Source organism: Notothenia coriiceps, unplaced genomic scaffold (assembly GCF_000735185.1).
Source record: "Notothenia coriiceps isolate Sejong01 unplaced genomic scaffold, NC01 NC01_scaffold00026421, whole genome shotgun sequence".
NCBI classification, from domain to species: Eukaryota; Metazoa; Chordata; class Actinopteri; order Perciformes; family Nototheniidae; genus Notothenia; species Notothenia coriiceps.
This window is the reverse complement of record NW_011359122.1, coordinates 1028472-1056252: the sequence shown is the minus strand read 5'-3', so window position 1 is coordinate 1056252 and position 27781 is coordinate 1028472. Positions and strand designations below refer to the sequence as shown.

General features: G+C 41.8%; 3 protein-coding genes across 5 annotated transcripts; 2 read left to right on the top strand and 1 right to left on the bottom strand.

Annotated features, from left to right (window-relative positions):
- Window positions 1-1821: 1821 nt before the first annotated feature.
- wnt10b (wingless-type MMTV integration site family, member 10b) lies at window positions 1822-20161 on the top strand. 2 transcript variants are annotated; one of them, XM_010784441.1, is made up of 5 exons: window positions 1822-1888; window positions 5935-6121; window positions 17521-17783; window positions 17932-18383; window positions 18517-20161. In XM_010784441.1, exons 2-5 carry the CDS (start codon window positions 5964-5966, stop codon window positions 19015-19017), a joined length of 1374 nt encoding a protein of 457 aa, XP_010782743.1. In that variant the 5' UTR covers window positions 1822-1888; window positions 5935-5963; the 3' UTR covers window positions 19018-20161. The 2 variants fall into 2 exon arrangements, with proteins under 2 accessions (XP_010782743.1, XP_010782744.1); XM_010784442.1 differs by lacking the exons at window positions 1822-1888; window positions 5935-6121 and adding an exon at window positions 16698-16933 and having other exon boundaries at window positions 18517-20159.
- On the bottom strand, window positions 9130-15190 carry wnt1 (wingless-type MMTV integration site family, member 1). Its single transcript, XM_010784440.1, has 5 exons — window positions 13949-15190; window positions 13560-13665; window positions 11720-11973; window positions 11276-11541; window positions 9130-11158 (listed from the first exon to the last, which is right to left on the bottom strand). Exons 2-5 carry the CDS (start codon window positions 13658-13660, stop codon window positions 10667-10669), a joined length of 1113 nt encoding a protein of 370 aa, XP_010782742.1. The 5' UTR covers window positions 13661-13665; window positions 13949-15190; the 3' UTR covers window positions 9130-10666.
- A 2731-nt stretch (window positions 20162-22892) lies between the features above and the next one.
- arf3a (ADP-ribosylation factor 3a) lies at window positions 22893-27504 on the top strand. Of its 2 annotated transcripts, none has more exons than XM_010784439.1 (5): window positions 22893-22970; window positions 24355-24537; window positions 24615-24725; window positions 25055-25179; window positions 25282-27504. In XM_010784439.1, the coding sequence occupies exons 2-5, from the start codon at window positions 24390-24392 to the stop codon at window positions 25441-25443; spliced, it is 546 nt and encodes a 181-aa protein (XP_010782741.1). In that variant the 5' UTR covers window positions 22893-22970; window positions 24355-24389; the 3' UTR covers window positions 25444-27504. The 2 variants fall into 2 exon arrangements, with proteins under 2 accessions (XP_010782741.1, XP_010782740.1); XM_010784438.1 differs by having other exon boundaries at window positions 22906-22970; window positions 24300-24537.
- Window positions 27505-27781: the final 277 nt, after the last annotated feature.

Below are 27781 nucleotides of genomic sequence, written 5' to 3'. Positions count from 1 at the left end.
TGTGTGACCTTAAATGCACCCATCAGTATTGAAGTGAACTGAAGGAGAGTTCAAGTGTTTTAATTTGAAATGTTTCTAATCCTTGACTACAATTCATAACCACTTCTTAGTGTGTCTATCACTAGATTTGGAGAGACTTTTGTTATGTCAGTTTCAGGTTGGTTGTTTCTGCAGTGGAACCATTTGAAAACTCTGCTCAGAACCCCGTTTTTTTCCGTCTGCAGTGGAAATTCTGTTGAGCTCCTACAAATTCCGGGGTGCAATTCAAAAATTATTAGCAAAGCCAGCCCCAAGTGAATGAAACCAATCTTCATTTACAAAATAATAATTACATGTAAAATCCACATATGACTACTCAGAATATAGTGTCTCACTTTGACAACTCACACTTCTAGATCTAAGTGACCTTAAATGCCCCCATTTGTACTGAAGTAGAATTTTAAAATGTAAATTAGATTTCAATTTGCTGACCTTTCACTACACGTGCAAATCTGAACCATTTGTTAGTGCAAATTTCACTGGAACAATAAACAAAACAAACAGCACAAGGAAATACAACATTAATTAATTCACGGCTTCTGAATGGGGAAACCCTTTTTCAGTCAGGCTGTCACTGCCTCTAAAAACATCAATATTTTTTTTATAAAGATAAGAGATGTTGAAACTATTTAATGTACACATGATGGGGGATTTCAATCATTAAAAGGTAAGGATTTACTTGAGAACTTGAGAAATATCCGTACTTGTGGTATGCACAGATTTTACAATTCTGAGGAAATAATCTGCCCACAATCCCTATTTGAATAGACTGAGTTTTAGTTGTGAATTTACGTTTACAAAGAATTGCCTTTCAACAGGAAGCTTTCGGTAAGCTTGTTCTTTTGATTCATTCTGTGATGTGTTAACCCACCCAATTTACAATACAAATATTACATACAAAGGGGACTAAAGTACAATAAAAAGAGTTGTCTTGTTTTTCCATTTTAGCTACTACTACTATATTGTATCTATGTGGAGTCACTGAGTCACATGATAAGAAAGTTATTTAAAATAAAAAGAATATTATTATATTACATAGATTTATATTAAACAGAAAAAACACTGATAAACAACAACAAGAGTTGTGTCCTACCTGCCCAGTGGTGTAACACAATGCTGCAATTATTGGTGTCTTTGGGTCACAAGACCTGGAAACAGATGAAAAAAATATCAGTAAAAAACAGCTGAATTTTGTATTTGTTTACTAAATGAATTGCTACAATTGAAAATAAAGTCGATTTGGGTCTTCTTAGGTCGGTGTTCAGGAGGGGCGGAATGGGACTCAAAATCAGCCCTGGAATCTCATATTATTTAAACGGTAGCCGAATGTATTGATGGTCCCTAAGTGAACCCCTGAGGTTAACATCTACTGTATAAAGGTGGTTCAGATCGAGGCCTCGGATGTGAGCTAACCGTCCTACAGACACTGTGAAACTGGGGAAGAAGACGCCACTGGATAACTGGATCCAGAGTGAATGTCTGTCAAACACCAACCTGAAATAACTGATTACCATAGTCACGTCCTTGGCTTTTCTTTTTTAATTTGTTTGTTCAAAAAGTTAGTAACAACGTTACATCAACACACATTGTGAGCACACCGTTAGGCCTACACAGCCACACATTGTGGATGGTGAAACAAGCTATGTCAGTTTCTGTAAGAGTACCTACTAAGTTGTTATATTCTCCCTTTCTTTATCTTTTCCCACAATTCTGCCACATAGGTACTTTATAAACTATTTGTGTTAGGAAACCCAGGATTGTATGCTTCCTGTGTTTTAAAGCAGCTTATACGTTACGCTAACGTTAGCATTACTGCTCCGCTCACCTGAGAAGTGACTCGAGACCTCAGGTAAGTTAACTGCCCATTTAACATAATTTAACGTCAATGTATTGTATTATTTCCGTTTTTTTTGAGACTATCATAAACCTTGTTTTAGTCAAGGATATTAATATGTCGTCTATCGGCTCACTTTGTTGTTGGGACACTCGAGCAGAGGAAACCCATTGTTCCCTCCTAAAGTCTCCTAACTGTAAGCGTAAACAAAGGCAGTTTAACCCGTCTTTCTGTTCTTGTAGCATATATCTTCGTCTTTTTTTGTGTGCCATTAACTTTCTCAACAAGTGTGTCACTTCTGCAGTGCAAATATAGATAGTTTTGTTTGATACTGTGTAACACGACATTTATTTCACTAGATGGCAGCACTGCTCTTTAACGCTGACTTGACAGGGCCATGTCTTCTCTTTGCTCTGCTGGGCAGCACTTTTTAGCATGCGCTACTGCTGCCTGCAGTTGTAAAACATACAGTGAATTCCAGATAATAGGTTTAGCTTATATTTTGTGCATGTTCTTGCGGCATGTTTCCCCACACTCCCCATTCACCCTAAATTAGAGACCACTGGGCTTTTGGTAACTGAATTGTAGGCCTATGTAGAATGTGTTCAGCAATACATTTGAAATGGTCGACTACACTCCTTTGTAGGCCTACAAGTAAATATATTGGCTCATTAGTTAGCATTATTGTCTCAAGGATGTTTTGTGTTAAAATTCCAGAACAAGTACTTATTAAGGTGTGCTTGTGTGAAGCAATCTTTCCTCAGATACTGTATATCTCCTATCCTTATCATTCCTTCTCCAGGGACCCACAGGAGCATTGCAGGTGAAATATAACCCTGAAGATGAAGTCTTGTTATTTCTCTGAAGACCACATTTTTTCATAAACAAAAAAGGAGACCCCTTAGAAAAAATATCCACCCCTGCAGTGCAAACACACTCCCACACTATTAATATCTGGATTAATGTGCGGACAATACAGTGTACAATTCACCTGACATATCTTACATTTGCAGTTCTCTATAAGCCACATTATTAATCTATCTTCTAAACAGTAAATCAATTAGAATTTTAATAAACCTAAAATCCTCTGGCTGATAGATAAATGTGTAACTGGTAGCCTATCAAAATAAAAACAATTATTATATCACGCAAACACACCCATTTGCCTTTTTAGATGATCCAGATGCTAGAAAAGTAGCTAGCAGCCAAGCAAAACCAATTTGTCTTCCAATGAGCTGCTTACTGGAGCTTTAATGGGCTACAATATGCATGTGATATTAATTAATGGCATTTGTGTGCCATTTCAAATATACAAAGAATGTGTTTATTTTTCAACAGCTAAGTGTCAGCCAAGGACACATTAGGGTGAACCCAGCATACAATTATTATTTTGGTGGTCTCGTCTGCAAGGCAATGCTGAGGGTTCAGTGTCCATTCAGCATTTGTTGATAGCTGTAGCATCCCAAATTATGACATTTTCATAATTTAACTCTGCAATTTGGTCAACAACATGCCACATTTTATGTCCCTAAATTAAACACATTTGTACATCAAATCAAAGCACTTCTGCAGTGTAGCTCACCCAGCTTGTGTTTGACACTCACACAGTACTCATTTAGGCGCCAGAAGGAAGTTTCTAGGGTGCAAAATGTACTGAAAGCTTGCTGGCACACTTTGTAGGACAGATCTTGCTCTGGAAGTGATTAGGGTGAGTATTTTGCAGAGAGACAAGGGCGGGTGGGAGCAGTATCATGTGTGCATGCGTGAGTGGGAAATGGAGAAAGAACTTGTATGTGTTTTGAGAGAGGGAGATTGGGGCGGTTCAGTTATGCAAGCAGTTCTCAGTATGCATGTAAATTGGAAGATGTGTGGCTCCTGTGGTTGGCTGTCCCCTGTGTCACTGCCTTTTAAAAAAACAGTTGCCAAGAGAAAGGTCTTCTTTACAGGCTTTGGCTGCCAGATGCTAGGGATAATGGATAGGACTGCAGAAAGAAAGATGGAGAGGTGCGTACAGCCAGCCACACACGCATATGAATACACACACACATTCACACGTTGCACACTTTGTGGGCAGGGCTCTCCATAATGCTGAGATAAGGCGTGAATAATTCATCTTGAAGTTGTACAACTGCCACACACACACGCACACATACAACCACACACAGGGGAATAATTAGGCCTAGTAAGTCATGTCACACTAAGTCGATTGAATGAGCATATGGGTTGGGCATGCTTACAGATTCCAGAGGTGGCACATTTTGTTGATGTGTGCATAAGGGAGTAGTTGTGTGTGTGTCTGTGCAGCCGTGAAGCGACACATGGGGCGCCAGTGTGTGAATGCCATAATGTGTCTGCGAGAGCAATAGCCAGTGACACAGGAATGTGTCATAGTGCCTGCAAGCCACTCAGCTCCTAAACTGCAGCAAATAAACATTCCTCTACTGCTGTGTCAGTGCTGAGCCCTCGCCCACTGTCGCTGTAAAACACAGCTTGTAATTAAAACCAAAAACTGAGCATTTTTCCTTTTGTTTCCAACAGTATTACTACAATAGAGGGCCCTATGCCTTCAGAAATGTCTCAGTACTGTTTATTGGCATGTTTTGGTCCAGATATGTGTCAAAGTGAGCCAACTGATAATAAATCCATCAAAATCTTTATTGGTTCAGTGCAGTTACAGTAATTCTGACTTACTGTGGTTAATCATAGTTTACTGTGTAGCACAATTATCTCACATCTAGTAAGAAATTCAGTAACTGTACAAAAACATCAAACATACTGACAGTTTAGATTCTGATGAAGATAACTGTTAACATAGATATTGTTGATATAGCCGGACACATATTGCTGTCATTTTATTTATCACAAACCAGTCTGCTTTATTTAAATAAATGCAGGTGTCATCTTTGCTGACAGGTGAAATAATGTGCAGCTTTATGTTGTGTCATATTTCATGACGAATTTCCGAGCTGAAATGCTGCCTTGCTGTACCCATACATTGTCAGATGTCTGTAAACATATTTCACTGTTGGTTGTCCTTGCCCTGTGTCTTTCCCTGTCATTACCACTCTGTTTACAAGAATGCTAACAGTGTTTGCTAGCATAGGATCTCCCTCAGAATATACAGTGGTTTAAAGTCGCACTCTGACGCACAGTTTTCCAACTATAACACTTAATCCCTGTGGAACCGATTCTGAAATGTCACTTTATCCGTTTGTTGTTTCTTGTATGGTCTTGCTAGGTTAACCATTCACAGATGTGTCATTGGGTATTTTAACCTTTTCCTTGTTGGATAAATACTGCCTGTGCAATCCAATGTTTTGGCTGAATGGTACTTAAAGCTGACCATTAGGTATTTGCAATGGACTGAAGACCACTTTCAGGTATTTAGTTAGAGGTGATGTTTCATGGCGATGAGGTGTTTATCTCAGCAGTTCTGGTCGTGAAAAGTATTTAATATCGACACATAATGGGCCAGCAGAGAAAATGGCCTTCAAGCCAAGACTATCAAGAGGTCATGCTGTGTAAGTGCAGAGGGCGGGGAGTGTTGATAAGTCCAAATATATATATCACTGTGTGTGTTGACGCTGCTATTCACAACATCTTCATACACGTGAAGAGTGCTGGCATATCACAAATGCAAAAACACTGCAAAAATATATATCCCTCTGGCCTTTAACTGCAGGGCTCGCTCTCCATCTCGCTCCACAGGGGCGCAGAGCCCGACCACAGACATCATACTGATTGCTCACCATGGTCGAGTGGGCTGTCCACATTCCCACCCTGATTCAGTATGTGCAGAAAAACCCAACAACGGAAAACAGTGGTTTGAGAGTGTCTGGAGGTTTGCGGACAGCAGTGAGTGTCCGCTGTGTCTCTCCTAAATCTATCCTCCTCCCATCCCCTTCGACTGCCCCGCTGCTTACCCCAGGAATATGGGAACAGTCGAGGGCAGACCCGAACTGATGTCTGTGGAATGTTGTGGACTCGAGTCGAGAGGACACTTGAGTGCGTGTATGCGTGTTGTGATGAATGTAACCTTCCCTCTCTCCTGTGTGTGACAGGTTGTGGCAGGCTGGTAGATGATGAAGTGATGGAGATGTTAGGAGGCCACGGCCATTGTGATGCTGGGTGGCTGTTAGTCTGGAACTGCCATCTGCCGAAAGGTCAGTTGCTAGGGGACGATTCTCCTGGACCGTGTCTGCCTCCCAGCTGCCATCCACACTCCCACTCAGATGCACACACACTCAAGTATGCGCTGAAACTCACACACACATGTACACGATTCACACACTCACACTCTTTCCATTCTTTCCTATACATCTGAATTGAGTTTCAGTACGTTTGACTCACTGTAGTGTCCTCTATTAATTTTTTGAGGTGAAGTTGAGATTATTATTATTATTCCTTATGTTTCATTCGTCTATAAATGCAACTTAATACATCACAGCCCATGCCCACAAATGCTTCAGATCATTATGAGTGGTGTAAGGGTGTTTCTGTCATAACAATGTCCCAATTCATTGGCGGTGTGCCCACAATTTTAATGCTACAATAAATTGTTGAGGCAGCACGAAAGTCAAATCAGGATAGTGCGCCAGATCCAAGCCATGCCACATTGTCCATCACGACCACAGTGAGCAGTTCATCATTCAGTGCGGTGATCCAGACCCAATTCTAAATTCCACATTATACGCCCTTCATATTAAAGGCAACTCCACCCAAGGGGCAACATTTTCCCACAATTTAACAGGAATTTTAATAGGAAGCTGCTGAGCCTTCATTGTCCTGTATCATCTCTGCATGTTCTCTGGTGATTGACCTGATTATTGTAAGCAGCACAATGTGGGCAAGGGAAAAGTGTTTCCTCTCTCAAGCTTAAATCATCAAAAACCTTTTTCCTCTAAGTGACACTCACTCTCAGGTCAATTGCAGGCAGTGTGGCTGTAGTTGTTAGTGTCAATTTGCTTAACCCCCTGTCTCTGTAATGATGCTTACTGGCTTCTTTAAAGACAACGCCAAAAAGCTTTTTTCTTTGGGAAAAAGATTTATCCTGATAGGGAAAGGACCATGTCATTTTCCACAAAAACAGTTCACTTAAAAAGTGAAATCATCTTAAATGTTGGCAATACGGTAACAGAGGGGATTTTGTGCCATGGCTATTTCTTTTCTTCATACTTCCTGTCACACTTGTCGTGATCTCCTACCCTTTTTTCCCTCCTCACACCCACACCTCCATCATGCGCTTCCCCACCAGCCTCCCAGAGACAGTGACGTTTGTGTGGTGGAGCTGTTGTTTTTGTTTGTGCCCTCCCCACCATGGCTGCCTGCTCGCCGCCTGGCAGCCCCGTGTGTCAAAGGTGGCTGCAGCAGAACAGACTGTGGGAACAGCCGGTTAGCCTCCCCTGGTCCCCTGCTCCCCTACCAGAGGGGCAGCCATCAATCCAGCACCCCCCCTGCCCCTGCACACACAAAATGCCCAACCAAACACACACTCACACAAAAAGCCTACAACGCTCACACCCTCTCCCAATAATCCTCGGAAGCAATTTCATCTCGACTCGGGTGGCGGCCCATTGTCGCCAGCCCCTTCAATCTTTCCTTATTAACTCTCGCTTTGTCCTGCATCCGAGCTTCTGGACTCATCTCTCCTACATTCCGATCGGGGCTGCTCCCAGCACTCCCAGGCAACCTCCATTCGCTAATCCCACTGCCTCCCCCACCAGCCGCCCCACCCCAAGGAACTCTTACTGCTTTTTTTTCTCCAACCTGCCGATCACCTACTTACAGAGTAAGGTAGGGGCATTAACTCCATGGGTTTTCTGAAGGCAGAGCGTGAAGGCGGGGTGGGTGAAGGAGGAGGCGGCCACAAAGTGACTCCAGCCCAGACAATTAGAACAATGAGCCGGGCCTGTAGGGGGCTAACTCGCTGCGTCACGCCTGGACGGTGGGGTATTTTGTCAGTTTAATGAATTGTCCGTCAGGCCAGGGCCACATCGCAGGCTGCGCAGGGAGAGGCCAGCAGGGACCCAGACACTAAGTCGGTATTTATTACACTGCCTTTGTCACTAATTGAGCTAATTATCACTGACTCCTCAGCACTCCCACAGGCAGCACCCCCTCCACTCACTCTCTCCTCCAAACTCTCCCACCTCACTCTCACGCCTGGGATTTGAACTCTGCCTTCCCTCTTCTTTTCCTTAAATCTGTTTGCCACTTTCTATGTCTTTGGTTTCTTTCTGTGTATCTTTGATCGACTGTTAATTCTCTCTCCAGACAGACTTGTATCATATTCACGTTTCTGACCTGTTGCTTTCCCTTGACTTTTTACTTTCTTTATTATATCCTACTTAAAGCCATATCATATTTGTACCCCTGATGCAGTAATACAAGACAGAGTATTAGGGTTTGGAAGCAATTCAGTGTGTAACTCTGTGAGCAATATGTAATTTAAGTTTTCGTATTTCTCTTTAAGTGGGCCTTCCAACCTCATGTGACCCCAGTATTTTTGATTCAGTTTGGTCTATATTGTTGTTTTTGACCTTTTTATGTTACACCTTCCAGCTCTATATGAACTCTTTCTTTCAGATGCTGGCCATTCACTGCTCAATTTATTAATGTATAGCTTAAATGCTTGCTTTCTTCAGACAAACACATTTACCTCCCTCATTTGTTTTGGGTAACATCATGACTGTAATTCACAGAAAAGTCTCATCCAGATCCCCTATCTCTCTTCCTGCAACTACTTATGTTGCTCTCTTATTTGTGAGTGTCGAGTGTGTGTTGGTGGCCTTACTCATGCTCTATCAGCATGACCCTGGGTGCTTCTGTGCTGTGGTGAAAGTGCAAAGTTCTCCAAACTCCTGTGGTTAGTCAGGTTGCCAGGCGCTGAGGGAGACTAAGATTTTCCATGATTGTTCACACTATTTCTATAGTTCCTTTTCACATTAGGCAAATTAAGCACAATATTCAATTCAGTAAAGTCCTATACTGTATCAAATAAGGTATGTGGCTGGATAAGAAGGGGCCGTCTCTTGTGGTTGGGAGCACAGATGCAGGGATGTTTTGTGAGCTGGAGAAAAAAGGCTGCTTTGGTGATGGTAATAGGATTAGGCGAAGGACACCCAGGGACAGGCTTATATGTTCACTTGGTTGGTTGTCAAAACTATCTCAAACACAGACTACAACAGACATAATGGCATCTTTTGACACATTCAGGAGGGCAACTTAATTGAAAATATAGACTTTATTGTTCTATCATACAATACAAAACCAACTGGAGCCTAAATCCTTTGATTAACATCTAAACAAAACATTTCTTCTTTTACATATCTCTATAACAGTATAAAAATGCTCAGAAATAAATATTTAGTATTTACACTAATAAAAAAGTAAATATTCAGTGCATGAACACAAGTGTTTTTACAGGAACAGAAAAAGGACAGAAAGACGTGATAATGTTTGGTTTCTAGTAAGAGTCGGATTTGTGTCAGCTGCATTACACCTAAATAAAAAAAGATCGAAACATCTCCTGACACTTTTGATAGCAAATTCTCCAGCCTTTGACAGGTGCATAAATCATTCAGCAAACTTACAAATGACATCATTATAAATATATTCATATATTTTAATATTTACAACATTTTGGTTCTAAAAGCTGATATACAGAATCATCTCTCCTGCAGAGGTTGTTTCCTTCAAAGTAAAATGTTATCTGCTGTTAACAGCTTATCCTGGAGTATTACACATACACCTCATTTTAAACCTGCACCAGTTTTATACCACGCATCTATTAACAGGAATGTGTGTCTTTTTGTTCATTTAATATACTCGGAATGGCATTTGTTTTCATTTTTGAGAGAATGGTGAGATTCTGCAGGTCACATTTAGTTTCTTTTTATAATATTGAACCCTCTGATTTGCTAAACTACATCTAGTCATGCTGTGATATTCAGTGTATTGATAATACATTCAAATTACATTGCCTTAGTAACAATTGTTCACTCAGTTTCGTTTTTTCCTGAGTTGAGCACTGGGCCCCAGTCATCAGGACCATCCTGTGGTAAGTCAAGAGTGGTAAATCAGGATTGAAGTGTATTCAACTAGAGAAACTAAATAAAAAGGGCAAATGTGGTGAGGACATTATAAGTGGTTGGGCTGCATCAAGGGCCTAAGTACACAAGTTGGGAGCAGACGGCCCATCCCTAGAGATTAACTTCACACAGTTTAATTTAAGAGAAGCCAAACTTCCGCATAAGAAAAAAAAAAAAAGATCATTTTTTTTCAAATTACTCTCCTCTTGTTAGAGGTCTTCACCAGTTTATGAGAGCACATGTTTGAGGCTCTCTGGCCACAGAAACATCTGTGAAACATTGTGTCCAGTCTCTGCCCTCACTGGGAGAGAAGGAGGCTCTACCTGGTTACAGCAATCGATTCGCCACCAAAACATTTTTCTCCCTTTTTACTACTAAATCTATTTTTCCACAGTGTAAACACTTGAGGGATATGAATGATTTCCATTCTGCACAGATGTTTGTGGTGTTTAAAAACCCTCTTGATATTTTTAGGCATCAAAGGCGAGGAGCAAGCACATGTACTCCCTCTTTACCCTGTTCATATATTTGTGCTTTTCATTCTATTCAAAAACATTGATTGATATTTTTATCCCTGTATCAGTATACCCGCCTTGAAGTTTTCCTACCTAACATTTCAAATCCCTTCCGTGCCAGTGGTTTTCTCAGCCTGTCATGCTAAGAAGTTCTTCTTTGCCTTTCATATGTCGATGTCCTTCTGTGATCATAGACACTGGTGTAACGTTTGTGTACTTGTGCAATTCAAGCAGCTGACATGACAGCACCAGTGGAAAGTGCAGTGGCAACGTTCAGTCACACTTTCGGTCCGGGTCTTTAACCCACGTCCACAGCAGAGCAGCTCACATCCATCTAGGCCTGGAGAAGAGCTGTTGCATGTTCTCCCAGAAGTTCCCAAAGTGCCAGTTTTGCCATTGTAGGAGCAGAAGTTTGGTGATTTCTCAAAATAGACCAGGTCCATGGCAGAGGGTGGTTTGTGAGCAGAGTTTTCAGGCTCCAGATGGCGGGGGTCGGCTCTGTGAGAAGCACGGTTGCTTCCCTTGTTGGCATAAACAACTCTGGATGCACCATCAAACCGGTCCTTGAGGAAGTCTCCTACTGTGCGAAAGCTGGGCAGGCGCATCCAACAGGTGCGCACGGTGCAGGACCCTGACATGCCATGGCACTTACACTCCTGACGCATCTCTGATGACACAGTCTGCAAACAGGAAGAACATAAGCTTTTAACAAAGTGGAGATTTCAAATGCTTTTTAAACTTTTGGGATTTCTGATGAAGATAGACAATTTTGAAAAGTTTGAGTTTCAAGTTCTTACCATTCTGCCTGCCTCATTATTGTGTAGGTTGGTGAGGTAGCGAAGATCTCTGCCCCTCTCGCTGGAGTCCACAAACTCACGGCTGAACATCCGGCCAAAGTCTACATTATCACTGCAGCCCCCCCAGTGCCAGTCTGGCCCTCCAGGACCTCTGCGACGGTAATCACATGTGCAAGACTCAATGGCCCCTTCTGAGCAGGAGCGAGCCACAGCGTGGGTCACCCCTGCGCTGGTAATGGCAAAAATAAATGCTGTCTCTCGGCAACCTAAAGAAACAACATCAAAACTTCCCATCAGAACCAATTCCAGCCTTTTAGACTCAACTGTGCCAATTTCTTTGCCTACAATTGAAAAATATTTAGAGACATAGTGCACAACAGATTCCATTACATCCTGGCCAAAATTGTTCAAATAATGCTAGTGAGAAAGACAAGAGAGGCTCACCACGATTGACAATTTTCCCAAAGACTGCTGGGCTGTGGGTGGTCGGGCAGTTCCAGCGGCGGTTGCGGAACTGCCACTTGCACTCCTTTATGGCTGTGTGCAACCCAGCGGCGATGGCATGCAGGATGCCAGGATTCTGCCGAATCAGCCGGCGCTGGCGTCGACTCAGTAGGGCAAGGCTCGGGTCCAGGACCAACTGCACGTTCTTGGAATTGGTTAGGAGGTTGGATGAGGAGGCCACATTGACAATACCCCTGGCACAGCACAAAAATAAGGGTAATTAGTGTTAAGGAGCTAGCGGTTTATAGATGTAGCTCCTTCTGTGAACCTCCAAACTGGTAAAATGATGCATCAGCATGTTGAATCTGTATTGTCCAGATGGATACCATTCATTTACTTTATTTAGTTATTTTCAAATATTAAGTAATACCCAAAAGCTGAGAAAAAATGGCCTGCATGCACTTTTGGATTAAAGTGTCAAAAGACATTTTCCAATATGACCATCCTGTCAACAAGTACTAGACCTAGTCACTAAACATAAGGCCTTAAGCTCTATGCTGTAAATTTAAAATCCTCTCTGCCAAAGATGTAAAAACTCATATTCTTTAGACAACTTAATGTCACAAGTCGTCCATCAATTATTATTCTGCTTTTATATTAATAACTAAGTGTTTGTTGCAATCACAAAGTATTATGTGTATTTGGCTTCAAAACAATATCAGTTAGTGGCACCTGCTCATCTCCATTATGGGCTACACATTTCAGATCAATGAACATGGCTTAAATGCACTCCTTTTACTGGCCATGTTTCAGAACAACTATACGTTTAGTATTTCAGTACACAGGCTGCATAATTTTCCACTTTAGTTCCTGGCGAACTCTTTTAGATTTATGTGTTTTTGATTCACATGTAGTGTATGCGTCTCCTGTTAAGCATTATCATCCGGAAAATCGGGGAGTCTTGGCCTGTTACAGGGCCAATCCAGACAGTTGTGTGGTGAGGCCTGGGAGCATTAATAATAATGTCGACTTTTTTAATGTTTTGTTTCCTTCCAACAACTCCGCGGTGTCTTTTTCCTCCCAATTTTTTTTATATCAGCTGACATTTTAAATATTTGGAAACGCCCGCCGTTGTGCGCAAATAATGTCCATCTAATGAGACCGCAAAAAATACAAACTATTTCGTTAAATCATAACCTCCACAAACCCAACCCACAGTTTATACACTTTTTAACAAAAGCAAGGCAATGTGCCCACTGACGCAAAACTAAACAGATCCCATTATAGTGTTGTTCTCTAACAAAATATTGTGGAATTGGCCGTTTTAGTATTTGTTTTCAGTCGAATTTACAGTATCAGAACAACGTGACCCTTGAGAAGACCTCATGGGATTCCTATAAGCTATGAAACAAATCCATATATAATTTCTCCCACATTGGACTGAAAAATCTTGTCTCTTGTTCAAACCACATTGTCCAAATGACAGGGCAGTAGCGAGAAAGAGAGAGCAAATTAAATCTACCGCAAATAAAAGGTAATCCTGTAATTATTACAAATGTAATTCGTTTACTGTTTAATAGATAATCTAATTACACTGAAAGAGCAATACATAAAAAAAAAGCCCACAGACTTTATTATCATGCGGTTACTCTCTCAGAAGTCGTAAAGGATGCCAAAACTAACACGTTATTTAGAGCATGCAGCACAGGATGTGGCAACGCCAATAAAACACCGTTATACTGTAGCGCATGGTCTTCCTTGCCCAAACCAGCATTAAACAGAACTTTTCCGATTGTAGGATGCTGATCACTGAATTCATGTGGATGTCTGCTGAACTCACCACCACCGGCCGCTGTTGTTGACGGCCCCTGTCCCTGAGAGCGAGGACACCAGCAGGATGCAGGCAGCTTTCACCCCTATCAGCAGCGCCAGACTCCTCATCGTGTCTTCAGGTCAAATGAGGAGGGAAATGTCAAATGGGTTTTGTTCAGACAAAGTTATAGCCAAGTCCCAGATACCTTGGATCATCTGAACTCTCTAGCACATCTTGGAGTTAAACAATCTAATAACCCATAATAAACCTTTTGTCTTAAACAGAGACAAATCGACAGACGTCTGGCAATAGGCTACATTGTTTCCTTGCATCGCGAAAAACCCATTAAGTGTGATAAGAGATTAACATGTTAATGATCTATTCAATAGTTAAAGTAATGCAAGGTGGATACTCACCACGCCACGGTCCGGTGAGAGGACTTGAAAGGTGAGAGAAGCAGACAGCCCTAATTGACTTAAATTGATGTTAAGAGGAGACAGGTTGCTAAATGATGTGAAGTGTCCAGGCAGGATGCTAGTGCTGCTGCAGTCCTCTTCACTCTGTCTCTCTCAGTGATGCTCTGCACGGCGCATTGAACGCGTGGGACAGTCCCGAAGACTTGATCCCCTCGGTGACTGATAGGCAACACATTCTTCTCTTATTGAGCGCTACGAAGGGAATAAAAAAGGGATTTGCTGCTCTCATCTCCCTCTGTTTTTTTCGGAGCCTTTTCAATAGGATTGGAGGGAGGGATAGTTAATGCTCTTCATAGGGCGCACAATGAATAAGGAAACACAACTGGGCAGAAAGGAAGAGAAGAAATAGGGCAATCCAGCAAGAGTTTCGCATATTACTTGTGGAATCTCACGGTCACCACATAATCGATTCCCTGTAAATGTGTGCGGCTGCAAGTATTTTCCAACTGGCCGTGCGCTTGGTTCCACATCCAGTCTTGCAGAAAGGAGAAGTGCCCTGCAGCAGTGATGTGTTGGTACAGATGCTGTGGGTGCGCCCGGTTTGGTGCTCCGCCGCTGCTCGAAGCTGGTGTCACGGTGCAATACAGTAACAGCGGAATATGAGCCATCTAAAACTGCCCTTTTTACCCGGTGGTTGGATTAGCCTACTCCCTAACCACATCTCCTCCTCCTTTCTCCCAACGCGCTCTAAAAATGTGCAGTGACTAAGGACATTTCTGTTCATTTCGTTTCCTTTTCACACAAATCCCTTTATAAATACACACGAGGTAATTGTACCAATGAACAATATTTATTAAAACCTTTTCATGAGGTGCTCTTCATTTATTAAGATTAGGCCCAATAGACACAACTATTATCGCCAATGTTTATAAACCCATGGCCATGCACACGCACAACGAAACTTGCAGTTGTCGCTCTAAATTGTCATATTACTCACACTCCCTGCTGGGCTACTCAAATGTTTTTTTCAAACGCAATAGGGATGATATACGGTCTCCATTCAGAAGTTTGATGTATGATGAACCAGGAAAGAGGGGGACGAGTATAAAAACCATTCCAAACATCTGGCCTGCAGACCTCCCTCGACGCACATGTAGCCCAGTGTAATCACAGCTTGAGACACTTTGCGGCATCTCCATCTAACCCCAGACTAGGAGCAGGCTTCAATGTCCCCAAACTTCTCCATGTTGGTTCATGGCGGAATTTTTCATTATGTGACATTTATCTGCTAATTTGCATGTTCCAACGTTAGTCACTGCAGCGGTGGTGTTTGGATAATCTCTCCCCATCCCTCTTGCTTCATCTCTCTCTCTCCCTCTTTTCCCTCAGATGACAGTAAAAGGAAGTGGGCTTTTGTAAAAGAAAAAAAAAGGATTTAATGACAGCTATACGTTTAAACTCCAGTCTTATATGAAGGTGCTCAAACGAGTTTCCTGGAGCAGTCAAGCGACACCGAGCAGATTAGAGCTTCAATCCGGATAAAGGGGGCCTTTTATATACAAATCAACTTCAAATCACTTTTTAAGCCACTTATATATACACGCCAAGGCAGAATGCTAATGCACTTTTCATTGCTGCAGCTTAGGGAATGGAAGGAGATTAGATGAATTGGTGTCACTATGCGAACGGTGTTCGAGGGGGGTTTTAACTTAATTTTATGAGAGTAACCCACATGCACCTTCCCGATTCCAACAGCAGTGTCTCTTATTGTTTAATGTCTGGTCGAGAATCCTTTTTTATTTGTTAGAAAATTATATCAACGATGGACATGTTGATTTAGTGTTGCCATATTTATATCAATATGCTGATTGATTCGATGCCGAGCTGCCACAGTATCCTAAATGCTGGCAGAGTGCCTGAGCATAGTCATTATTGAGCATGAACATTGATTTGATTCGATATTATATTTTGTATATAAATGAAATGTTTAAAGACCATTGAGGCCATACTTACACACTGCCTTCTAAAACCAAGAGGTGTTATTTGCCTTTAGATTTTTGTTGGAGCACGTCACGCCGTAATGTGATAAATCATGACCCAAAAAAAGAGCTGTCACTCCCGTAATTTATGTATATAATGTTATTCTCTGAAATAAAGACTTTAGAGTGACAAAGTGAAGTTGTTTCAAACACAACAATGAGGAACAGCCGCACTGATGGAGGAGGGAGGAAGGGGGACCACATGACTAAAAACAGTATTGTTGGAGGGTCTGTTAGCGGAGCCGCCTGCCTGCTGCTGCCTCCCTGCCGTACAGTGGAACCATCAGAGCTCCCCCTCCCCCCATTCATCATTTAACTCAACCCTTTATGAACAAAATCTCTTTTGACTTTTCATATTTCCTTTTTTCTGAGTGTTTTTTGTTATTTGTCATCGAAAATGAAGGAATGTGTTTCACAATTTACCTTCCCCTCAATAAAAACCAAGTATAAATATAATAATATTTATATAAGCTATTAAATATGTTTGTATGATCCAGTACTTTTGATCATCTACCAAAACTTTTGACAATTGCGCGGATTGGAACTTGTGCGTAAAAAGTTTGGAGACGTCATTTTACGCTCGGACAAAAGTTCACACTCTCAAATGATAAAATAATCAACTGTTGATCCAACTCTCATGTTGGCCAATATTTAGCAAACAGCCGCCTGTGGAGGCATCTCCTGCCCTCCCCTCTTTCTCCCCCCTCCCGTTTACTCTCGCCCCCGAGCTCCTCTGTTCTCCGTGTTCACTCCTCGCTCGTTTGGCGGTGCATCGATAATACTCCACTCTTCTTCTTTTTTTGATATTTCCATTCAATACAGGACTTTATTACGAGTGTTTTAATGTCACGTCGCGAAAGACGCTTAACAAAATGGAGCTATCAAACAAACTCCGTTGGGACCAATTCCTGATTTTGGCAGCAGCACTTATGTCACCTGCATTAACGTGAGTGCACTTGAGAGCGCGAGGAGAGTTGATGGAAGTTACTGTGTATGACTTTAAGATTTAAAAGAATACTTAACATATTTAGTTTAAAAGTGAAAGCTCTGCCTATGATTTTACAGGCAGGTTGTGTGTAATGTTGAAACATAAGAATCAATTTTTACTAATATTTTAGTCTACAACTCTTAGCAAGGCCATAAAGAAATCAGTTTACTGTAGATTAGAATACTGTTATTTCTCCAGAAGATGTGTTTGGCAAGTATATTTCTGCTTTTGGGACTTCACAGCTGCTCTGTTTAGAATTATATTTCCCCGCTTTAAACAACATCTGATGAAACTGTTGTAAATTCTTGTGCAATTAATTATCACATTTTTTTAAATGTAGCCTCAGCAAATCATTTAGAAATGAGATACATTATTGTAAAGTATATCAATCCTAAATCTTACTTGTTTTGTATTTTTATATTTTCTTAAGTATCCAAAAGCATCTTGCTTCTTCGGATTTGACTAATGAACTCCTGACCAGCTCTGATGCCCCCCCCCACTAACTCTCTTTTTCTCTCCCTTTCTCTTTCTCTTCCTCTCTGCAGGGTGCTGTGTAATGATATTCTCAACCTGAAGGTGGCAGGAGATCCAGTGCTAACCCCTAACTCAGTGTGCCTGAGGCTGGCAGGCCTCAGCAAGCGTCAGATGAGGATGTGTGTGCGAAGCCCCGATGTGACGGCCTCCGCTCTGCAGGGCATCCAGGTGGCCATTCACGAATGCCAGCACCAGCTCCGGGATCAGCGCTGGAATTGCTCCTCACTGGAGGGACTTGGCAAGCTTCCCCACCACAACACCATCCTCAACAGGGGTGAGAGCCGGAGGCATGCTTGATGGTCATAATGTGACCTGGGTTAACAGGGGGTGGAGATGTAAATATGGGAGTAGAGGTTGTTCTGCACACAGATGCTGGTCTGTTTATTTTTTTCATCCTCTGAGTGTTTATCTCCTGTTCCCAGGTTTTCGCGAGAGTGCCTTCTCCCTGGCCCTGTTGGCAGCGGGCGTGGCTCACTCTGTGGCCTCGGCCTGCAGCATGGGCAAGCTGCGGGGGTGTGGCTGTGAGGCCAAGCGTCGCCAGGACGATGACAAGATCCGCCTGAAACTCACACAGCTGCAGCTGCAGACCCTGCAGAAGGGTGGAGTAGGCCTCGCCATGTCACGATCGTTACCCTCAGAGCTCAACGGTCACCATGGCGACCTGCCCGCTAACCTGCGCTCCACCCATCCCTCGGCCCTGCTCAAGCCCATACCAGATGAGCTGAGCTCCATGCAGGAGACGTGGGAGTGGGGGGGTTGCAGCCATGACGTCCGTTTTGGGGACCGTTTTTCCAGGGACTGGCTGGACTCCCGCGGCTCTCCAAGAGACATCCACGCTCGCATGAGGATACACAACAACCGTGTGGGACGACAGGTGAGGAATTATCCACAATGTCTTAGTGTTGCTCAGAGAGCAGTCTCACTTCCACACTCTCACTGGCCTATATAATCATAGGTGACATTGTTGCATTTCTGATTTGTAACACAATTGTCTTTTCTTTACACAGATAGTGACTGACAACATGAAGAGGAAGTGCAAATGTCACGGGACATCAGGGAGCTGCCAGTTTAAGACCTGCTGGCATGTGTCTCCAGAGTTCCGGCTTGTGGGTTCTCTACTCAGGGAAAAGTTCTTGTCAGCCATCTTTGTCAACTCCCAGAACAAGAACAATGGGGTTTTCAACCCTCGAACAGGAAACAGCGCCGGCGGAAGCACAGGCGGACCCAACAGAGGTCGCCGACGGACCATGTCCAGAGAGCTGGTGTACTTTGAGAAGTCTCCTGACTTCTGTGAGCGCGATGCCTCTGTAGACTCTCCAGGTACACAAGGACGCATTTGCAACAAAACCAGCTACAGCACAGACAGCTGCGGCTCGCTGTGCTGCGGCCGCGGACACAACATCCTGAGACAGACACGCAGTGAGCGCTGCAACTGCAGGTTCCACTGGTGTTGCTACGTGCTGTGTGAGGAGTGTCGTCTCACAGAGTGGGTCAGTGTGTGCAAGTAGATCTTGTCCCAGATGCCTTTACCTATCCCAGACTCAAGATGGTGAGCCTGTCCCCTCTCCCACTCCTTTTGTTCGAGCCTTTGTTTTCCTCCTTGTGTAACTCTCCCAGAAGTCTGTTTATCCCCCCTTTCCTTTTTTTGTGTCCATCATCTGGGATCTATTTTCTCTTTGTAGCCGCTGTTATTCTCAAAATGCCAAGTCAGAGATTGAAGAGGTGACTCACGACATTTGTCCTGCTATGGTTGTTTAGACGCTGCCCTCTCAGCCATGAAAACAGCAAATACCCAATCTTTTCTATCCCACCAAACAAAGCAACAGTGAACAGCAAAGAAACATTCCTGTTGTAGACATTTCTATATGTCTACATGATGACTCATCACATTGTATAATAGGTGTGTATTTCAATCTGTACATGTATATTTGTAAATGTATTATTATTAATATTAAGATTGTGTTGTGCCTTTCTTTTTGGTTATAGTTACTGACAGACTTATGCGTAAGAGTGGTTTAGTGCTGTAAAACAGATCAATTGATATCACATTGAACTGGTCTCTTCTGATGATCATCAAGATACATCCATCTGTTTTCAACCGGTATCCGGAGTCGGGTTTGCGGAGTAAGCAGATTTCCAAGATATTAACTCCATTTGAATGTCTTGCACCTGTGGCTAGAAAAGGGCCACAATACTTATTTTGAATAAGTCAGAACATTTAGACAAGGCTTTAACTAATGGAAGAAGGAAATTGTTTTTTTGTGGTTTTTAACTGACTGATACATCTGATAGATCTCAGGACAGAGAGAACACTTGTATACTGGTAAAACTAAAAGTGGCAAAGTCCTGAAATTCCTAAGGCTGAACCACTAACACAATGTTGGTTATGCAAACCGTTCGAACGTTAGAAAATGGTCGCAGGTAGTCATATTTTTGTATGAATATAGCTGTGATACAATGTGTCATTTTTCTTATGAATTGATGACAGAGCGCTTCTTATTCTGTGCTTTCTTTTGTCAATTTTGTCCGAGTACTCCTTAAATTCTTCCCACATGTAGTACATGTCAAAGTGAGAGATGGCTTTAGTCTTGAACTGATGCTGAAGGAAGTGTGTGTGTGTGTGTGTGTGTGTGTTTGTGTGTGTGTGTGTGTGTGTGTGTGTGTGTGTGTTGCTGTGTAAATGGGGGGGGGGGGTAAGTTCTACGCACTACAGATTTGGGAGGTGAGAGCTTTTTTATGGTCACTTCATGCTGAGAGAAGGACTTTTTATGGCTGCAGGATATTGTTTCCTTAAAGTATGACTTTTATTACTGGAGAGAAGCATCAAGCCAGCAGAGAGTGGGGGTGATTATACCAGTCTCTGCTGTGCAAGCATCTGAGGGGATCATCTGTCCCAGAGTTCATGGCCAACCAAGGGACTCGCTAAACCACGTGGGATGCTGTGTCATGGTTACCTGGGAGACAGACTACACAAATGTAAACACAGGCACATAAACACGTGCATTTGTTTATGCACAAAGACACTTACATGTAGGAATACTGGCAGTGATGCACAATCAAAACCATGCATGCTGTCTCACATTTATGAACTGTCAGACAGAACTCCTGGTGACCCGAGATGCTGCAGATTTAGCAAAATTCCCATGTCAACACCTGACTTAATTAACGATGGCAGCATTCCTAGATATCTTGGATGATCCAAACTCAATATTTTATCTGACACAATAAGATTTAATGCCATTCAAGTGTTGTTTGTATGGATTCCTGTAAACCTCCCTCAGCTCCTAAGGAATGGTGCTGCCAGTGGCTGAATCAACTGTTGTGTCTGTTTGGTATTTAGTGAGGGAATAAATAAGAGACAGCAACTCGTATGGAATGATAAGGCAAAAGATTTCTGGTTTGAATTTCTTCATTCCTTTATCATTTCACCCTGGAGCTGCTGCAAAAGGGAATTTCCTGTCACTGTTTCTCGCATGTGTGAGACAGAGGTTGGTGGACAGCCTGGGATTGGTTTCTCGCTCCCTCTGTGCGTTGTTTTTCCTCTCGTTCCCATTCTCCCCCTCATCGCTGCAGACATAGACGCATGCATAGCAACACATTGACTGCCCCCCCCCGAGTAATGACAACCAGACTGGGTTGAAATTAAAGAGAGGAAGGCCGAGAGAGGAAGTTAGGAGAGATAAAAGTGACCCACTTTGATTGACAGGATGATTATATGTATAAAGTAAGGCGATTTAGTGTGTTTAGTTGGATATAAAGATGGGGAGATAGATCCTCGCTGTACGTACGGCGGAGATGCAGAAGCAAAGGACAAATGGGGTATGGTGAAGGGGGTGAATAAAGTGTACTCTGTATAAATACATGCCTCAAAACATCTGCTTCTCAACTCCCCTTTCATTTTTTGATGTGGGACAGGCAGAGAAGGAGAGCGGGAGAGAAAACACAAGGAGCCAGCTACCCAGAACATCAAAGCCCCTGCCCTCAACGCGCAGGCCCTCATTAGTTCAGCTAGCAGAACCAACGAGACTTGTGATTGTGTTTGCTGGGGTGCACGCTGGCAGACACTTCAGAGGAAAGGCTCCTTTAAGTCATAGCTCCCCACCCCACCTCTTTCTGCCACACTGTAACCCCCTGTAACCCTCTCAAAACTCCCCGCGCACAAACTCGGCAGGCTCCCCCACCATCCACTCCACCCCATAATCTGGTCTGCAGCTGCAAACATCTGCTCCCCTCTTCATTCGTCTGCCTTCACCACTGAGTTGATAAACACATCTATCACTGGACCGCTGACTGACACACAACAGAGAGGAAGAGGGGGATAAATGTTGGAGTCACCTATGGTTTTAGGGCTGGGATCCGGCGTGTCATTTAATCACACTATAGGTTTTTTTTTCAAGGTAATGAGTTAAACCCACACCTACTGGGGGGAGGTTTCTTCCTGACTTTGACACGCACTGCCACCTGTAAAACCACATCAATGCAATTATGAATGTAACCAAGCACATTTAGGGTAAGAATATTATCCTATAGCCTATATTAAGCTAAATAAAGTATTTAAAAACTTTATTGGATCAAATTGAAAAAGCATTGTTACAAAGCTGACATCTGTAATTACGTTATTTATTTATTTTTGAAATTCGCACAACCTTAAATATTAAAATGGGAATTAATCCAAAAGCATTGTATATAATAGTCAAACACAGACAGGGAGTATTTTACTGCATAAAATGTACTTTGACTTTTAATACTTTAAGTATGGTAATGTTTAAATACTTTTGTAAAGCTTTGAATGCTGCACTTTTTAGTTGTAGTGGAGTATATTCACAGTTGTTATTTGTACATTTATTTCACCACAATACATGTTCAGTATCACCTTCTGATATTTGATACTATGACACAATTAGTACTCATTGTAAGTAATCTGCGATATTGATTCAGTGTTTTGTTGCTTCCTGTCACCTCACTGACAGAAACAGGCCAGGAAGCATCACTTGGCATCCTATACAGTAAGCCATTTACTTATCCATTAAGATTATTCCTGTTTTAATTATTTAAGCATGTTTGGCTGCAGACTCTGTGTAACATTTCATATTGGTTTTGTTGTTGGCCTGCTGTAACATCACACAAATAACATTTAATACATGCAATGTGTATCTATCATAAAGAATATTTTGTTCAAATTAAAGCTGGACACTATTAAACCTGAAGCTGGTAAAATCTTAAAGCAGGTCGATGCTGATGTTACACAAAAATATTCATGTTTTATAAAGAGACATTTAAATTACTGTTGCCCTCCAGCAATTCCTCCTGGCTTTTAACAAGCCATGGCAAACGTGAGAGGTGATCTTGACATTTAACTATCGCGAGAATACAACACTTCACATCCTCTTATCATCGCGAGACTTTCTTCGAGTCCTCTCCTCTGCATGAATCCAGCTGGTAGCCTGCCTGCCGTGGACGGGTAAGTGTGAATGAGATGCAAATGTTGAAAATGCTCCAAGATGTATACTAAGTAATAAAGATGACCGCAGCGTTGTTTTTGCTGTTTAAACGCCTTGTAACACTTTACGGTAAAATAACCGCCGCTAATCGACGACATTAGGCCGACGTTAGGCTGATGTGCTGCCTTGTCGTGACTGTACGAGGAGGATTACATCAAACAAATTGACCCAGAGACATTTATTTTTTCAGAACTGAACACGTAATATTGTCGCTATCTAACCTTAGCTCGAATACTTATCGTTTTACGCTTTATGTAGGAAATGTATCTCATTCAAATTCATCGCCTGCTTGGACTGCAGCATCAGCCTCTTGCGTTATCATGAAAGATGTACAGGTTGTGCGGCCACTGCAGCTGTAACAGGCTGTGCGAGCAGCTACAGTAAAGCCTATACAATTGATATAAATGAATGGATACTAAACTAGATTATTATCATAAAAATAACGTCTTTATACAGGGAAATAATGATCCTCTTGCAGCATCACATTCGGCTTTGTGTGCATTTCTGTACTCTTGGTATATCACTTAAGTACATACAAATTGCCACTCAGGTGGAAAATATTAGCCCAAGTTGACAGGTGGCCAGTTAAAGGAGCCATACCAAGACAGCATGGGCTAATTCAAGCTTCTGTGTTGTGTGTTTCTTTATTGACATACATCCTTAATGTTGTAAAACAATACAATATATATAACTTTCAAGGGAATGTGAAGGAGAATTCCCTAAAATAAACTGGTATTCTCAATGCAGCATAATAGAAATGGTTACATCAATGTAATACACATAATTTGTATCCATTAGTAATAAAACAAAGTAAACATTGTAACAGAGTGCATAATACCAAGTTGACAACATTGCATCCCATAATCTCCCATCTGTTACCTAATCAGGAGTTAGTCAGACACATAAGACGCTCACAATGACTCATGCACTCACACTCAAACACTCACAAAGCTGTAAACTGTTTGCATTACATGTTCTCTCAACCTGAGATTATGTTTTATTTAATATAATATGAATTGATTATTACACTGGCATTCATTCAATTGACAGCATTAAAGGTGGTTACTCTGCACCACATGAAAGCTGATCCACATAACAGAGATCCAACATGGCGGTTGCTTTTCCTTGCTAGCTGTAAAAATGTAATGCAACAGCTTTTTGAAGTTTGATCAGCTGCCTGACGAGGTGTGAAGTTTGCTTTTACTTTTACGAGGTGTTAATGTTGAGAGTTGCTTTTGAAGAGCTACTGTGTCTAACCGCATCTTTTACTTTCTATATGTGGTCCACAGGTTTGTTTTATCGCTATATATGGAAAGAGGTCTCTTCCGTTACCTGTGTTTACAGTTCTGTTGCAGTTGAGGTGAGAGCCGTCAGTCATCATGGGGAATCTCTTTGGCAACCTGTTGAAGAGCCTGATAGGCAAGAAGGAGATGCGGATTCTCATGGTGGGGCTGGACGCTGCTGGAAAAACCACCATCCTTTACAAGCTGAAGCTGGGGGAGATTGTTACCACCATCCCCACAATCGGTGCGTGGGAAAAGATTATTACGGATCCACCTGTCACTGCGCTTATGTAACTCATTTGATTATTGCTTTTCACTCAGGTTTCAATGTAGAGACGGTGGAGTACAAGAACATCAGCTTCACCGTGTGGGATGTGGGTGGCCAGGATAAGATCCGTCCCCTGTGGAGACACTACTTCCAGAACACCCAGGGTGAGCCAGACCAGCAGCCTCTCTGGTGATGCACGAGTCGGCCATGTTGGAGTTAAAAGGGTCCTGTGGCAAATCCTGCATCGCACACTTCCCCCCCAGCAACTCTGGGCATATCTGACTAATGTTTTAGATGAGGTCATTTCAATACAGCCTCCAACTGTTTCAAATTATTATCAGCTTAGTTGTGTTGAAAGCTTTGGCAATAAAAAAAATTGGTTAAGCAATATGACGTCAGCATATTGTTAAACCATGGGAGGAAAGTGATACTGGCACAGTATAACTTTTTAATGTATTCAACCCTTAAAAAATACACTTATTTGTCCCTGCAGGTTTGATCTTTGTGGTGGACAGCAATGACCGTGAGCGTGTAAACGAAGCTCGGGAGGAACTGATGAGGATGCTGGCTGAGGACGAGCTGCGGGATGCTGTTCTTCTTGTCTTTGCCAACAAACAGGTATAGCCTCCATCGATTCCCCTCATCTGCATTCAATTCTTTCTGCACATTTATACCGACTCAGACCTCCTGATTGACCCACCTGATGGGATTCCCTTATAGGACCTGCCTAATGCAATGAATGCTGCAGAGATCACAGATAAGCTGGGTCTACACTCCCTACGCCATCGCAACTGGTACATCCAGGCCACCTGCGCCACCAGTGGAGACGGTCTGTACGAGGGCCTGGACTGGCTGGCCAATCAGCTGAAAAACAAAAAGTGAGGTATCAGGTCAGTGGAGTGGGGAAGAGCCTGGGTGCCATTCCCAGGTTAGGGATTAAGTGGATCCATTGAGTTTACATGGAGAGGCTGTGCTGAAAAGCCCCCAGGGGGGTGACTCTCAATGGCTTTCTCCCCCCAAAATACTTGTTTCACTTCTTTTATTATAATTAATTTAAATTGTTTGGATCTGGAGTGAGCATTTTCTTAAGGATAACAAACCAATGGTGTTGACCTAAATGACTTACATGCTGAATACGTACATTTGTTACTGTAAAAGCATATACATTCCCCTACTCTGTAGACTCTTTGACCTCCATCACGTTTTAACTTTTTCTGAATAATGACGATATAGACTCATAAAGCACCCATCTGATACACTAAACCTATGTAAATTATAAAGAATGTCATAACAGTATAAGTGGAACTACTACTATTACTACTATCTCAGAATAATATAACGTTGTTTAAAACATCTTACTCAGACAGGTTCTAAAAAATGTAAAATTGTCTTTTTGTCCATACTTCTGTTTTGCCACAAACCTATGTGCTTCAGAGCTCATTTTCTGCTGTAAAATAATTATATGCAAATGTGTTTATTCTTTTTATTTATTTTATTCGAAACAACACTTGATGACAAACAGGAAATTCTTAAACTATTTATACTTTTGTTGACATGTATTTATTCCTACATTTGTTTTGATTTTCTCAGTGCATCGTGTGGTTTCTCTCCCTTTATTGCAATATGCATTTACTGCTAAGGCAGCTAGTGAAAAAATAAGCCCTGGTATCACTGTATGTTACTTCCCAGTCTGCATGGAGATGGAGAAGACCCCAGTACTGGTTTGTGGGCTTGTGAAAGGTGTGAACTATAGGCCGCTGCTGTAAATACAGATTTACTTTGAGTTGACGTGCCTGGCTAAATAAGGGTTAAACAATTTGTCTGGCGTCAGCGAGGTGTGATAGCTGAACTGATACAGATGACAGAACAGGCACATCGTACCAGCTCCGTGACTTAGGGAGAAAAAACACTGCTATTGGCCTGTTGAGAGTGATGCAGCAGAGCATGTGATTGGCAATATCAGACAGCTTACATTGTTTACGAATGTTTATTTGTTAAGTCAGTTTGTGCGAGCAGCTGCAATATATCCGTCAACAGAACTCATGCTGCTTGTCATCCTGATTTATTCATACCTGATTGGCGTGAAATGTTGTGTTTCTAGTGTTTCTCTGTATTATGTTGCACAAAATATCTCTAGATGCATTATTGTTGTACAAAATGTAATGTCTGTTTGAATGGAGTATTCATTTATTTTGAACCAAAAGGCAAGTGTTGATTTTGTGTTGTTTCCTGATTTGCTTTCTAGCTCATACAGTTGTCTTTTGGCGTGTTTTTACAAACCCCATGATTTGAAAAAATATGAGAAAGGATAATCGTAATACTGCATCATAAGGCATGTTAATACTGTACAAGATCTGTAATAAAAGTGAATTATAATAGCCTATTTCCTCAGACTATATTTGTCTTAATTAATACTGCTGGTTGGAACAATGTTATACCGATAAATGTTATGGATTTAGTGTAAAGTTTACCAAACAAACTTCTAATATGCAAAAGCATGGTTTTCTATGTCAGCGCAACTGTATATAGGTTTATGTAACAAGAAGAGTAAACCATGGTATTTGCGGTCAAATTGAAAGTCTTGTTGATACACATGTAGATTCGGGGTCAGTGTGTTGGCAGATATACATAACTGACAGCAGCTTGCGTGTGTGATGTGCATTACGTTCAGTTTGGTGTGAAAATTGTTTTTGTGGCCTTATAATGCCAGTGTTTTTATTTTCTCTTTGATAACCGGTTTGTATGTCAGAATGTCCAACATTCGAGTATCTCACCTATGATCTGCAACACTGATGCACTATACTGTGTTGGCTTAACATCCTTCTTTCAATGACTATTGGTGGATATCCACTAGAAAAAGTGCAGAACATTCCAACTAATAAGGTTTATTTTAAGCTGAACATGGATTATGTAATTGAGTGGAATATTATCAAGAGGAGGAAATAAAAACAACGCGTACTGGTGCAAAAGTGTTGAATGATTTAATGATTTCTGGCACTATGTGGATCAATCAATAAAAATATAAAAACACACATTTGCTTTGCCTTACTCATTGTTCCCTTGTTATTAATTGTTTCCTCCGTGAAGACATTATGAGATGGTGCTTATTTAACTGTGCTTGGTTCTCAGCCTTTTCCCCACTTTGAATCAAACAGAATTTAATTATCCCTTACACATTTGTTTTGATACAAAAAATACTCTAAAATAATTATTTGTGTCT